Source organism: Globicephala melas, chromosome 9 (assembly GCF_963455315.2).
Source record: "Globicephala melas chromosome 9, mGloMel1.2, whole genome shotgun sequence".
In the NCBI taxonomy this organism is placed as follows: Eukaryota; Metazoa; Chordata; class Mammalia; order Artiodactyla; family Delphinidae; genus Globicephala; species Globicephala melas.
The window spans coordinates 51704970-51720100 of record NC_083322.1 but is presented as its reverse complement, the minus strand read 5'-3'; the positions used below and the strand labels follow the sequence as shown (position 1 = coordinate 51720100).

The 15131-nt window shown below is 41.5% G+C and overlaps 1 protein-coding gene across 1 annotated transcript; it reads left to right on the top strand.

Annotated features, from left to right (window-relative positions):
* The first annotated feature begins 27 nt into the window (after positions 1-27).
* On the top strand, positions 28-14450 carry SRI (sorcin). Its single transcript, XM_030857357.3, has 8 exons — positions 28-183; positions 1052-1135; positions 3197-3266; positions 10428-10471; positions 11258-11405; positions 11655-11768; positions 12812-12870; positions 14075-14450. Exons 1-8 carry the CDS (start codon positions 133-135, stop codon positions 14099-14101), a joined length of 597 nt encoding a protein of 198 aa, XP_030713217.1. The 5' UTR covers positions 28-132; the 3' UTR covers positions 14102-14450.
* Positions 14451-15131: the final 681 nt, after the last annotated feature.

Sequence of the window (15131 nt, the reverse complement as noted above, 5' to 3'; positions counted from 1 at the left end):
GGCAGGGCCGGCGGGCCTGAAGCGCGTCCCCCGTGGGCTCCGGTGGTGCGGCCCGAGGCGGCCGCGGCGGGGAGGCGGGAGGCGCAGGGCTGAGGCGCTGAGGCACAGAGGCACAGAGGCACAGAGGGCAGCATGGCGTACCCCGGGCATCCTGGCGCCGGCGGCGGCTACTACGCAGGCGGGGTGAGTGCTGCCCTCGCGGCCGGGGTGCGACCCCTGGACGCCTGGGGCGCCGAGAGGCCACACGTGGCGACTCCGCCGGGGCGGCTCCCGGGCGCCCCCGCCCTGCCAGCCGCCTCTCCCCAGGCCCCTGCCGACCGGCCTCTGTCTCAGCGCCCTCTTTCCCTCTGTCTCTTCTCCCCTCGGCTGGCTGCGCGGGGCCGGGGCGCGGGTGGTTTTGACCCAAGAAGCCCACCCTGTGACTCCCGGATCCGCGGCGTGAAATCGTGCACATGGGGTGTTGCCTTCCTCTCCGCCTTCCCTGAGAGCAACAGCCATTTTAATCTAGAATGGTCCTGCCGTTCACTTCTCCCTCTCTGAAAGAAAGTGGGAAAAACAGGAAAGTCAGGGAAAGTCCGTTAGAGTCAAAGACCTCCGGGAGGAAGGCCGCCTCGCCCTGCGTCAGGGATGCGCGTCGTCGTGGGAACTGTTTCCAAAAGAGAAAGTTCCCTCGCCTTGACACACCTCACCCCTCCCGAGGCTACACCTGTTTCAAAACGCTTTAAAAATACCGTAAACGCTAGAAAAATGTAAGTTGCATGCCCAGGTTGCGTTTATCTCAGTAGCCTGCGGGTTAATGGGGGTTTGTAAAGTTGCTTCACTTACACTGATGTCACTGTCAAGACTACTCATTTTGATGCTAGCTGCCGGTTTTTAAATTATAACGGGGTGAGAATGGGAGAAAGGGGAGGAGTGATTGCAGGTAGAGAATTCCGGGTGGCAAACGACTGACAGCGAAGGCCTGGCAATTGCCTGGCTTTGCATGAGGCACTCAGTGGTGAAAGAATAAAACTTGGTCAGCGGAATGATGCATTTGTTTCCTGTCTTACAGTATGGAGGGGCTCCCGGAGGGCCTGCGTTTCCCGGACAAACTCAGGATCCGCTGTATGGTTACTTTGCTGCTGTAGCTGGACAGGTTAGCTTTTCCCTTTAACATTAAAGGACTGTCAGATTCTACATTTGTATTAACCTTAGTTCGAGTGGCACAGAAAAACAGCCTTTCCTCTGGAAAAGAATTCCTTTGCTTCCGCACAAGAAAAAAAAAAAAAGAGAGAAGTTCACAGGCAGTTACTTATTTTTGAATATTCAGAACAAATAAGGACAAAGGGTTACTCGTGTTTATGTTACTTTCAGAACTAAACTTGTGATTGAATTAGGGTCAGATTCAACAGAACAGGCTAGTATAAATGTGCTTTGAAGATATGTAAGGTAGAAAGATGTCTTTAGAACTGAATTGTCAGGGTCCATAGTGGTTTCCAGAGAAGAAATACCAGATCTGCTGAACGTTAAACCCTTCTTTGTACAATTAAAAGCATGTGGTACTAGTAATTCTGTAGCCAGATTCTAGGGGACACTTCCTCTGGGTAGAGTTTGATTGTTAATCAGTTACCCCCTTAGGTATGTATGGTAAAAACCCACCAGCTTCAAAATAAGAAAGGTACTATATTCTTCTTACTATCAGGAAGTTAATCTTCTGAACAGTTTAGTTCCTCTTTGATGCAGATGCTGTTACCAGGTCACATCTTTCATGTCCTTATCAGGTGTTGTTGTGGTCTGTTGACCCAGAGAGAGAATTAAGGTCAGCACCCCAAGACCATTCACTTCTTTACATTCTAAGTCATATGACAGGCGGTAGTGCATCTTGAGGGAGGCCCCTTCCCCAGCTCCCAGGTCAGTGAATGTATATGGTAAATATACTGTTGGTATAACCCAAACATGTCCAGAGGGGGTGTCTGTGCTTATGAATTCAACTTAGCTTTGTTTTGATCAAAAGCTAGAAATAACACAATCTGAATGTGAAAATGCCTTAGACTATTATGGAATTACAGCCACCTTTTAGAATAGCACTCTAAGAAATACCATTTGAGAAACACTGGAAAATTGAGTCTAAAACTGAAAGAGCTGCCCCTTAAGTATCTGCTTCATCTGTTAGTGATCAGTATCTTTGAAACCACAAGACACGGCAAAGCTCAAGACTCCTTATTCTTAGATTGCCTGTGCCTGCAGCCATGTAAGTGACCCCCCCCTGCTTAGCTTTCAGCAGCCCTGGCCTGCAGCAGCATGCCCATCGTTTTTCACATTATTGATCATGCCCCTCGTCTAGAACATATAATAGTCATGGACTTGAGGATTGAGGTATTTTATTTTAAAATCCCTATAAATAACATGTATCTAATTCTGACCTAGGTCAGCCAGTGAATAAGCACGGGGAACCTCTGTCTCCCAGGTATAATCGTGATCCAAAAAAAAAAACAGTTCATCACATCATAAGCAAAGGTGATCACAGAGGACGCTTTCTGTGGGAACCAGACTTTTCATTTACTGATGTCATCTGTGTACCCTGCTCTCCACACACCCTGACAAAAAAAAGCTAGAAAGAGTAATAAGACTTTTAATCAACTACATAAATAATTTTAAAATGCTTGCTTTGGCAGATTCCTAGCTCAGACTGAGAGTAGTTCAAGACAGAAACTAGTTTTATTCATGTCTCAGTGGAAGAAACTGAATTCACCTCACTGTTTTATTAAAAGAGGAATCTTATACTTGAGAACATTTATGCCAAGTCTAATTTGGGAATTTAGTACTACCAATACCTTTTCATCATTTCCTCTAAAGTATAGGTGTAAGCAGCTTTCAGACTTGGTTAATTCTTGTGTAATGATTATTTAAAATAAAGCCTGACATTGAATGCCCACTTTACCTAAGGTATTAAGAAATGTATTTTTTGTTTATGGTCCTAATTATACATTTGTGGAAGAGGCCCTAACAATTTGTCTTTCTTTCTGTAATTAAATTGTTATGGGAAGTAGAGTGAGGAAAAAGAATGCCTACTTTTAGCAGGCATCCCTTTAAAAAAGTCTCATGCATGATAATATTCATTTTCTTTACCATTATTGCTACACTGAATACTGAATGTAAAGAACTAGAAAGTACAAATCACGATTGTGATTCCTTTTCCTATTTTTTTTTTTTAAAGGATGGACAAATAGATGCTGATGAATTGCAGAGATGCCTGACACAGTCGGGCATTGCTGGAGGATACAAACGTAAGTTAGGAGCCCCAAAGTGTCTCTAGAAGTACTCTTGTATTTCATATTTCAGATGTTACTTGTGATTATTATAGCCTTCAAGGAATCTGAGCTTTTCTGATCCAGCAAAGTTAAGAATTTCAAAAGCTGAATTCGGTTGGTTCTTTTGTATTTTAAAATGTTAATTTGAAAACAGTTCTTACTGAATCATTCCACACTACCCACCGATTTCGTGGGTTTCTTGGATTTGGGTTCCATGTATCTGGAACCGTTCACACCAATGACAGTCTGTATGGCCTCCTCAGAAAATGAGGTAAGGTGCTGAAATGAAATCCACCAGGTCAGGTGTTGTTAATGATAGGAGCTAACATTCACTGCTGACTGTTTGCCAAGAGCTTATTCTGTCTCTGAGCCTGGTGGCACTTAGGGCTTTGAGTGGCCTGTCCTGCATGCCTAGTTCTGAGTAGTTGGTCCTACCCTCCCTTTTCCCCGGTGCCTGGTCCCCAACCCCTAGTCCTCAGGGAGCCAGTTCTGCACTCCTGGTCTCAACTCCTGGCAGCATGAACGCTCACCTTGACATCCCCTAGGTCTTTCCTCTTTCTACATCAGGCTAAGTAAGACGTGCCCTTCCTAATTTCTAAACTCTTTACAGTAATCCTCCTTCCTGCCACCCCCCAGTTCCTCACAGACTGCCCCTGTACTTACACCTGCTTCCTGCCTTTTGACTCTGCATGAGCTGCAGAGAGGGAACTCCTGCCAAGATGCTGCATCCTACACATGCCACATGCTTCTCTTCAAATCATGTCTTGACCATGATAGAGAATAGTGTCTTGGCTAATGTACATGACCTACCAACTTCTCTGCCGGTTGTTAATTGAGACAGAACATCAGATCGAAGACTCAACTTCCCAGTAAGCTGTGAATTAAAACACTCAAACTAGGGAATTCCCTGGCTGTCCAGTGGTTAGGACTCGGTGCTTTCACTGCGGTGGCCCCGGGTTTGATCCCTGTTTGGGAACTAAGATCCCTTAAGAAAAAAAAAAAAACAACACTCAAACTAGAATTCACAATTGAGGACCCGTAGTGGCCATTTTTGACTGTTTGATATGGCACAGTTACTAGGTGGCTCTCTTTTTAAACTATTTGCATATCCATTTTTATCATCCTTTGTTTTATGACTTCAGTATCCAATTAACATTTCCTAGTTGTGGGAATTAATACAAAAGAGGAACTTTTGCATTTCTGTCATCTACCCTGGTCCTAAACAAAAGAAGCCCTTTTCTAGATTAGGGAATTTTTTTTTTTTTTTAACTATTGTAGGCAATACATTTAAATCATTAGTTGTTAACCTCAAGCAATTGGAGCTGGTGAACAAAGAAGGTCTAATAGCAGGGTTTACAGAAGTGAGCCAAGTCACAACATAGACTATTATCTACACCCTTTCAGTAGAAGAGGTGTGGCTGGTTTTCAACGAACAAAGTGGGCAGTATATCCTTGGAGAGCAGTCCTTTTAAAAATTTCATTTGCGAAAGCTGCATTTACTAAAGATCTTAGATCACTGAGTTATAGAAAAGACATATCCTGAATCATCTGGATCATGTGACTGAATTAATTTGCTTGCTGTCATCTGGTTATGGAGGCTGTAATGAACCACAAAACCATCTTGGTTGTGAGATGTCAGAGTGAGTGTTGTAATGCAGAAGTTATACAGCCATTGGTCTTTTCAACCCAGCTTCCAAGCCAGAAAGTGCGGACGGGCGCTAGGGGTGGCAGTGGGGATAGAGAAACCCGTGGCACCTTCTTAACCAGTTTAAGAGGGAGCAGTCATGCCTAGAGGTGGCGCTGATGAGGGAAGTTGCTCTTTTTTCCTCGAGTGTAGTAGTTGTTCCTCTGTGGTAAGGTTGAGAGAAACAACTGCAGGTGGGATTTTCCTGCTAGGTCTGTTACGTTGTGGATTTCCACTAGAAGAGAAGTTGTTTGAGGTATTTTAGCAGAATGAACAGGAGAAAGGAGATAGAGAGTCAAGATAAAATTATAACAAAGATTCTTTTGAAATTATTTAAAATAGGATTAGCATTACATTAGTGAAAGCTCTTTCTGGGGGAAAAAAATACTATTAAAATTGAACAAGAATTCTCCTCACCCAAACTTACTAGATGTCAGTGTTCTAACTCATTGGAACAGCCCAGAATGGTGACTTTTCTGTTTTGTTCACTGCCTACCTCATTCCCTCCCTTCTCAGTCCTCTCACAAAAGAGGACCAGATTTCTGTTCTCCCTGGCAAAGAGCTCTAACCTTTTACTCTCCTCCTCTAAAAATCCTGAGTAGCTCCATGGTGCCCATATAAAACAAAAGCTAGACAGCCTCCCAGGAATTCAGTCTCCTCAGTGATGCAGCCTCAACTAACGGTAATTTCTCCCCTTTCCTTTCCGGACTTCACTGCTTCTCTCTTTGCTTATGCAGGCCCCTAGCTCTACATGGCTGTCGCCAGATGTCCCAAATCTTTTCTGTTGTTCAAAATTTGGCTTAAATGCTGCTTCTTCTACGAAGTCTTTCTTACCAAGAAGGAGCCTCTCCTCAACATCTGGTAGTTTTTGGTGCCTCCATTATGGCTTACCATCCTCTACCTTGTGCACATGACTTATCTTTAACTTTAGACTGTCAGCTGGGCCAGGTTCTAGTGTCACGTTTGTATCTCCAATGTCCCTGGTACCCTGAGCCCTGCACATAATGAATATTTAATAGGCATTTGATGAATTAATGAGTATAGAAGACTTCCTAAAATGGAAAAATCATATACCCATATTTGCATTTTGACTTAAGAAAGATTGATATTTACCTAAGGGATTATACATTACTTTTAAGTATCAGTGAAAATCAGAAGAGTCCATTTAAAAACCATATCCTCCTTAGGCTCTTTGAGAGGGGTATACAGCTTCCTACATAGGGATGAGAATTCAGTCTCACGTGTTCATTCATTTGGCCAACCAACACATTTCTAATGGACACCTACCACGTGGTAGGTGCTGGGGTCTGCAAGCGCCAACAGTGCCTGGGGAACACGGTGAAAAGCACTGAGGTAGGTAAAGGGTTTACCTTTTACTGTAAGCTGTGGGGTCACATCAGAGGGGCCAGTAGCCCAGACAGAGATCCGGAAAGTTTTCCTTGCAGAATCGATACCTCAACTGAGGAGAAATGAAAGTTGAGCAGAAATGATGCAGACCAAGAAGTGAGTGAGGTAGGGAAGCTGTGTTCCGGACAGATAGAACAGTGTGTACCCAGAGATGAGAGGGAGAATGGTTCAATCAAGGAACTGAGAGAAATTGACCAGAGGTAGCTTATGGGGTTGAATGAACAGTAGGAAAGGAGCTGAACTGAGAAAATAAGTGTATGACCTTATATGCCAATTAAGGTGTTTGGACTTTATCCTGAGGGCAGTGGAACACCTCCACTAGGTCTTAAGTAGAAGAGCACCTATTTCCCTGGCTGTACGACCAAATTGGGGAGTATGGGTATGGGGAACGTGGAGAGTCAGGGATATCAGTTAGGTGGCCCTTGGAGTCAAACAGATGAGAGAAGTGCTGACTACACTGGGGATAGGACAGTGGGACTGGAGTTGGATGGATCCTAAGGCTGTTCGGAAGGTGATCAAATGTCAAGGGAGAGGGAATTGTGGACTTTCCCAGGTTTCTGGCTCAGGGGGCTGAGTGGGTCATGGTGTCATTCATAGACCTGGGAGACAGGGACTGGCTGCTTCCTGGCCGCCAAAAGCCTCGCTTTACATCCAAACACAGTTGGACCTGTCCTGTGGTGTCAGGCCCTCTGGAGTAGTAGTCCTTACACTGCAGCAGCTGCAGCATCACCTGGAACGTTTGCTAAAACCAGGGCCCTGCTCTGGTTTTAGCAAATTGCCGGGCCCTGCTCTAGCATTTCTCATTAGGATCTGGGGTGAGACCTGAGAATTTGCATCTCTAAACAGGTTTCCGGGCCTGCTGGTCCAGGTTGAACCAGCTGCTTTAATGTGAACATATATCCCCTGGGGATCTTGTTAAAAGCGCAGATTCTGATTTTGTTGGTTTATGTTAAGGGCTGAGATGCTGCAGTTCTAAAAGCTCCCAGGTGAGGAAAAACAAAGAGTTAATTACAAGGGAACACCCATAAGGCTATCTGCTGATTTCTCTACAGAAGCTTTGCAGGCTGGAAGGGAGTGGCATGATATATTCAAAGTCTTGAAAGGGAAAAACCTGCAAACTAGGATACTCTACCCAGCAAGATTATTATTTAGAGTATGAGAGAGAAAGGATTTCTCAGACAGACAAAAACTAAAAGAATACAGCAATACAAAACATATCCTGAAAGATATATTGAAAGGTCTTCTCTAAATAGAAAAGAAGCAAGAATCTATAGGAAAGAGAAAAGCACAATTGGAAAGTAAATCATTTAAATAAGCCAGTATCCAGATTAAAAAAAAAAAATCCAAAAAATAGTTTTTAAAGCGATGATAACTACAAAGAACAGCAAAAGGATAAACATGAAGATGTAAAAGAGGACATCAAAATCATAAAATGTGGGGGAGGACAGTAAGAAAATGTGTTCTTTTTTTTTCAGAATGTATTTGAGCCTATATGACTATCAGTCTAAAGAAACTAGATATAGTAGTGGGTTAACATAACTTGAAAAACAGGGTAACCACAAATCAGAAACATACAGTAGATTCATAAAAACCAAAAAGAACTGAACACAGCATAATACAAAAGAAAACCATCTGTTACAAGGCCTGCACTTGCCCAGTTTTAAGACCAAAGAAAGAGCCCAGAGTCAGCCACAGAGACATCAGTGGTTTAATGGATGGGGGAGCTTATACATCTGAAGCAAGGTCCTGGAGCAACACCCCACCGTGTGCAGCAGAAGGTGGGCAGGACATGGCAGCAGGCTTCACTCCAGAGGGGAAGGGGAGACTGCCAGTTATAAGGCGGGGTTACCTCAGGTGGGCTCGTTCGTTACCAGGGAAGCCAGCAGAGGGGCACTCACTGCCCCTTTGATAAGAACTGTCACCAGCTGGGGCCCATGGCAAGTACGTAGGAAGGTCAGTCCCGTGCGTAGGGTATAGGTGACACAGGCCCTGGTCGGGCAGAGGATGTACAGAGAGCAAGAGAAGAGCCATCTTGAGTGGCCTGACCATACACCATCAAACCACAAAAAGAAAAAGGAAAAGAAAAAAGAACAAAAGCTCCCAGGTGATATTAATAACAGCTAGTCCAGGAATCACACTTGGAGTAGAAGAGTGGTCTCAATCTTGACTACTCACTAGAATCATCTGAGAAGCTTTTAAAAAAGAAAAAAAAAAACTAATGCCTGAGTCCCATAGTCAGATTCTGATTTAATTGTTCTGTGGTGGTGGTGAATATACTTAACAAAAGTTTTTGAGAGTACATCTTAAAACTTCTCACCACACACACAAAAGGTAGCTATGTGAGGTGATGGATGTGTTAATTAACCTTATTATGGTAATCATTTTGCAGTATATACATATAGAAAATCATTACAATGTACACCTTAAACTTACACAATGTCATATGTCAATAATATCTCAATAAAGCTGAAAAAATAATAATATTTGTTCTGTGGTGCAGCCCAGGTGTCAGGATCTTTTAAAGCCTCTGGGTGATTCTGATAAGCACCCAGGTTTGAGAACCTCTGGTCTCCACTAGAGAGACTTCATACCTCCACACAACTTAAAAATCAGAATGAAGAACCAACCAACTCTTTCTCAAAAGTGTAGAAAAGTGTTGCCTCCTCTCACCTCAGAGAACTGTCTCTGTGGATCAGATGGAGGTTGAAGGACCAAAATAGAAACAGTTCCCAACCTTTTATTTCAGGGTTCCAGGATATGCCAAAAAGGGGAATCTGTTAAAAGTAGAAAACCTATAGTTTGTAATGTTTGGAGACATTACAGTAATAAGAGTTAGCTTAGTTGTTTTAAATTCACTTTTGTTAGAGATAAAAATGAAGCTAGTGACAGCTGTAAAAAATGTTAATTCTGTGTGCCTCTTAACAAACTTGTCAAATTTATGCTAGCTTTGCCCACGTGACCATTGTCACTTCTTCCTAGTTTTACCGCTTCTTTGTACCTCAGAACACTTCCTCAAAGTCATTGGTAAGGTGCAAGGAATTCTTTATTTTTAATTTGTTAATGCTTAGAGTACCAGTAGGCCATTAACCAATAAGTGTATTCTAGTTTGGTTGTCTAAGTGAGGTATGGAAATGCCCTCAGAACACCCTTGAACTGTAAGTAAACTAAAAAGGTTTCTGAACAGTGGCCATCACTAAGTGGGTCATCAGGTCTTAGTCCAGAACGCTCTTGTTTAACACACAATTCTAGCAAGCGTATTTATCTTATTGTCTGTGAAAAGAGGCCATACGCTGGTTGGGGTAGGAAGTGACCATTCAGTGTCTGACATTAAAGGGAAAAGAAAGAAAAACAAATGATCAGACTCCAGAACTAGCAAAACCAGCTAGAGTCAACTGTGAGTAGGAACAAAGCAGACTAACCCTCCCATTCACCATGGTGGATAATACACTGTGGTTCATTATGGTGAATTGAACTCACTATATTACAGTTTCAAAGGCAAGAAAGAATATAATACTTTTTAAAAACTATGTTATAGAAAAGTTTAAGCTTATCCAAAAATAGAGGTAATTATACAGTGAACTTCTGTATACCCATCACTCAGCTTCAACAGTTATCAATGTGTCGCCATTCCTGTTTTATCTGTAATCCTGCCCATGTTCTTTTAAAGCAAATTCCAGATCTCTTAACATTTATTCCACCTACAGATAACTTCAGTGTATACTTTTCTTAAAGACAAGGACACATTTTTCCCCCAATTTCAAAACCATAAATCACACCTAAAAATATTAACAGTACGATGCAAAACTTTTTTAAAAGATTTCTGTTAAAGTTGTTAAAATCAAATTTGGGTCCTGGAAGGAATCCTATCTAGCTGGAAAAAAAAAAATCTACTTCAAAGCTCCATGAATTTAGTTCCATGTAGATTGAGCAGCATATAAAAATAAAAGTGTATAAATGATCACATTCCTAATTAATTTGAATGTATTCAATGTAATGTGAATTTTTGAAATTGTATTCATGTGTATGTACTTTTCTTGATTTAACAGCTTTTAACCTGGAGACTTGCCGGCTTATGGTTTCAATGCTGGATGTATCCTTTACCTTGATTGTGGCCTAGAGTATTTTTTCTGGATAAAAAAAAAATCCTTCCTGAAGGAATTCATCTAAGGATTAATACCCGGTAAACACAAAGTGACAAATGACCACAAAAAAGTTTTCCGAAATCATTAGCTTTCAAGATGGTATTTGGTGTGAAAAAGGAAGGAAGTTTAGTAAGTAGACCATTCGTTATTTAAGAATTTGAGGAAGCATCAAAGACAAGTATAGAAACCGGAGCAGTCAGGGAGGCTTTTTCACCGTGACATCGATTGCCCTGCATGATTCAAACCTGGCCTTCAAGCAATGGGATTTTTCACATCACAGTTCTTAAACTAGTTTAGCCAGTGCTGATGGTATGGTTCTTTCATCCCACCTCATTTTCCAAAAGTAAAAACAGTGGGTCTGGGAGGGCTTACCAAGGGAGTGTTAGGGCTAAAGAGGACCGGGGACAGAAGCACAAGCAGCATAGCCTGGGCCACCCAGAAAGTGCAGCCCAGTTTGGTTGTTACAGGTGGCTCACAATGGCCTCATTATTTCCTTGTAATCACATCGTATCAATTATCTTTTTTCCCCAGGGGAAATAGGCACTCAGAGCTTTTTCTCCATGGGCCCTTTTTATTATATCATTAGTCCCTTGTCCTATCATGTCCAAAAGAATGTATAACATTTTTAACCTTTTCAGCAGAAAGAATATTAAATTCCCTTATCCTTGATCTTTGATTTAATCATTACAAAATGTTGCAAAATAAAGTTGCGCTAATCCTTGATTACAGTTCAGAGAGATATGTCAGGCACAATGGGTTTCAGCGAGTTTAAAGAACTCTGGGCTGTACTAAACGGCTGGAGACAACACTTTATCAGTTTTGACAGCGACAGGAGTGGAACAGTGGATCCCCAGGAATTGCAGAAGGCCCTGACAACAATGGGTGGGTATGACTGACTCCACCTCTCTGTTCATTGGTAGAAGTAATTTTTTTTTTTAATTTCTAAAATTAAGTGCTACATGAAGGTGGTTTCTATTTGTAGAAGTAGTGCATATTCATGATTTCAATGAGGCCTCTCAGTCCTAAAAATCTGGGGGGGCTTGATTATTTTTAACAGTCTCTTTGTAATCCTTGATTTTTTAAATTTATTTATTTATTTATTTTTTGCTGGATGATTTTTCTTCCTTTCAGGATTTAGGTTGAGTCCCCAGGCTGTGAATTCAATTGCAAAACGATATAGCACCAATGGAAAGATCACCTTCGATGATTACATCGCCTGCTGCGTCAAGCTGCGAGCTCTAACAGGTGTGTCCTTTGAGATCACTATTAAGCACGTCTGGCAGGATAACTCTTTTCTCAGAAATTTTTTTCACATTACTAAGTAATCTGCTGTTAAAATAATCCTAACTAAATTCCCTGGTGGTCCAGTGGTGAGGACTCCATGCTCTCACTGCTGAGGGCCCAGGTTCGATCCTTGGTCGGGGAACTAAGATCCCCCAAGCCAACGGCGTGGCCAAAAAAAATCCTAACTAAACTTTACTAAAATGTTTCAAAACATAACAAGCTAACTGATAACGTTTTTGATCAGAGTATCAGCAATATTCTGTGATTTCTCCCCAGAATGTGAAATACTTGAAAAAAGTGAAATTACCCATTGGTAGCTCTTTCCTATTTCCTCCAGTTGGAAAGATTTAAAATGGTGGTCTCTTTCAGATGTCCTTCTTAAATGTAGCTGTATGAATAATCTCTACTTTTCTCTCCCCTCTATTCTTTTACTTTCTTTTGTATTTTTTTTTTCTGGTTTCGTTCCTCTCTTTAGCTTTTTACCCTTTTTAATATCTGGTTTTATGGTTTTTTTGCATCCTGACACAAATTTGAGGGTGGCTTTTCTTACTAAAGTAAATTCTTTTCATTTAATAGGACAGAGCTCAAATGGGTGGAATATCTGATCACAGCTGTTTGTCATATTAAGGACTCCATCCCTCTATTTCCTAATTAAGCAATATCTATGTTATTAAGAAGTCGGAAATTCTGTGCTTCCATCACAGTTAAGGAATGGTCTCAGAAGTCAGTGCAGCTTTTACTGACTTTCGGATGAGGTGTTTCCTTCCAGCTCTATGTTGAGAAAGACAGTTGGCCAACTTCTGCATGTTGTGTTACTTGGTTGCATATTAAATCTATTCGTATTGGTACAGTTGGTTTCTTTGCTTTGATCTTTTGTTTATGCTGGCTGGTTGTACAATTTAAATGTTACTGCATTTTGAACCCAGTGCCAACATAATTAACTATTATAATTTCAGATAAGATGCTTAAAAAAAACTCATAAATTTTACTGTGGTGTTTTACAGACAGCTTTCGAAGACGGGATACTGCTCAGCAAGGTGTTGTGAATTTCCCGTATGATGATGTAAGTCTCAGTAAATTTGGAACTGACAAAATACAAAAATGCACATATTTTCGGTTTAGCAGTTGCTGCAGTTATGAGTACACTTTAAAAAGGCTTGTGTGTAAACGTGTTTATTTCTTCTGCTTAAAGGTGTGTTCTCTTCAGTGTGCATTAACTTCTCAGGTGACAGTCCCACTCAGTTTCCAAGGACGGAGAGCTGGCCTGTAGAGCAGAAAGTGCATAGGCTTTGGCCTCAGAAGGGCTACTTAAGGAATATCTGAACGTCCTGACCCAAGTTCCATTTTCCCTGAAAGAGGGGTAATCAGCCCGGCCTTGCAGGAATGCTGCAGGAATTAGCAGTGCCCAGGGCCTCAGTGGTGTTGGAAGAATGCGAAAGAAAACTGAGAGCAAAGGCAGAGTCTACTGCTGTGTGTTTGGTGGTGAAGCAAACATTTCACAGCAAATACTGATGCTTCTACACTGAGGTTTCTGATTTGCAAGGGAAGGGTCAGCTATTCTGTTTCTGTGCATCCATATACTGGCACACTAGAATTTATTTTAATAAAGCAGATTTTAAGGGAATAAACCTTTTTAAAGGCAGTCTGGTAGAACAGTGAGGTAAAACTGCAGTTCTGAAGTTCCCCATGGGATAGAATGGTATAAACTGTACTGTTACTTGTATCTGTAAGTAGGTGCCTTTGATCATGACCATGTCTAGAGTAAGATATTATTTGGAATTTAAATAATTCTTTGTGCATTGGGGTAAGATGAGCTTCTTGTAAGAAGCTTTGATGTGAGAAACCCATTGGGTTTTATATTAGACTGCTTCCTTCAAAAAATGAACCTTTGGGCTTCCCTGGTGGCGCAGCGGTTGAGAGTCCGCCTGCTGATGCAGGGGACGCGGGTTCGTGCCCCAGTCCGGGAGGATCCCACATGCCGCCGCAGAGTGGCTGGGCCCCGTGACCCATGGCCGCTGGGCCTGCGTGTCGGAGCCTGTGCTCCGCAACGGGAGGGGCCACGGCAGTGAGAGGCCCGCGTACCACAAAAAAACAAAACAAACAAACAAAAATGAACCTTTCCACTCATCATTTACTCCTATTTTGAAAAGGATTTTTTTTAATCCACAATTCAAATGAGAATACCAAAAGGGAAGCTGCCTAAAAATAAGCTAGGGTGTATTCTGTGTTCTGAGGTCTGCAGTGTAACGCTGATTTTTCTCTTTCAGTTCATTCAGTGCGTCATGAGTGTTTAAGTCAGGAGGAAGACCTATGAAGATAATCCACATTCATTCCAACTGGAGTTCTCCTTTGCTCTTTGCCTTCAGTAATTGTGTGCAAACTTACACAGCCACTTTTCCTTAACAGCTGTTGTAAAGGTTTATTACTTTATGTACAACTCAAGTTTTTAGTTTTGATAATATATTCTTTGGAATGTTATTAATATCAGATCCGGTCAGTTAAACACCATTTAGAACTTCCTTGAGCCATTGTTAATCATGCCTTATTTTCTTGCTAAGCCTCTTTTATGTAAATTTAAGTTGCAAATTGTTTAAGGCACATTATGTATTTTTCATTGTAAGCTACTAAAACCTTTTCATCAGACTACAGCTGTTGTCGTCCCTCTTTTAGAAGGGCTTTTCCGTGGTATTGAAAGCTTTATGTGTGGAGTATTCTCGTCAAGTAAATGGTTTAGACCCGCTTGGATGCAAAAAAAACAACCACCAAAAAACAAACCTGGTAATATATGTCAGGAGTCTCCTGAGTGGAAATTTAACTCAGCTTAAAGGCTTACAGATATTTTGATGGCTGTATAAATGGAAACTGGTTGAATAATTTGAGTGGCAAATACTGCCTGTCATCAGGTTCCTTCTTGTCATCATCCATGTAGACCTTTGCTAACTATACTTAAAAATCTTGAACATTATGAGCTTAACTATGTAAAAAGGAAAATTGATAGGAAAAGACTAAAGGAATGTATGAAAATACTAACTGTGGTTATTTTTGGCTAATGGGATTCTAGGTGACTAATTCCCTTTATGCAGTTCAGTATTTTCCAGGTTTTGTATAATGTGTGTGCTTTCTTTTTAAAATCAGAAGATGCTAATTTTTAAATGGTGATACATCCATTTTGATATGCCATGTGTTCACACTTACATTAAAAAATATACACAGTACAGACATAGAGAATGGACTTGAGGACATAGGGAGGGGGAAGTGTAAGCTGGGACGAAGTGAGAGAGTGGCATGGACATATATACACTACCAAATGTAAACTAGATAGCT

Bases quoted from the DNA above. Each gene is read 5' to 3' on its own strand.
- SRI (XM_030857357.3), top strand. From the start codon at position 133: ATGGCGTACCCCGGGCATCCTGGCGCCGGCGGCGGCTACTACGCAGGC. The intron at 3,267-10,427 runs GTAAGTTAGGAG...TTGATTTAACAG, and splicing joins CATTGCTGGAGGATACAAAC to CTTTTAACCTGGAGACTTGC. The intron at 11,406-11,654 runs GTGGGTATGACT...TCTTCCTTTCAG, and splicing joins GAAGGCCCTGACAACAATGG to GATTTAGGTTGAGTCCCCAG.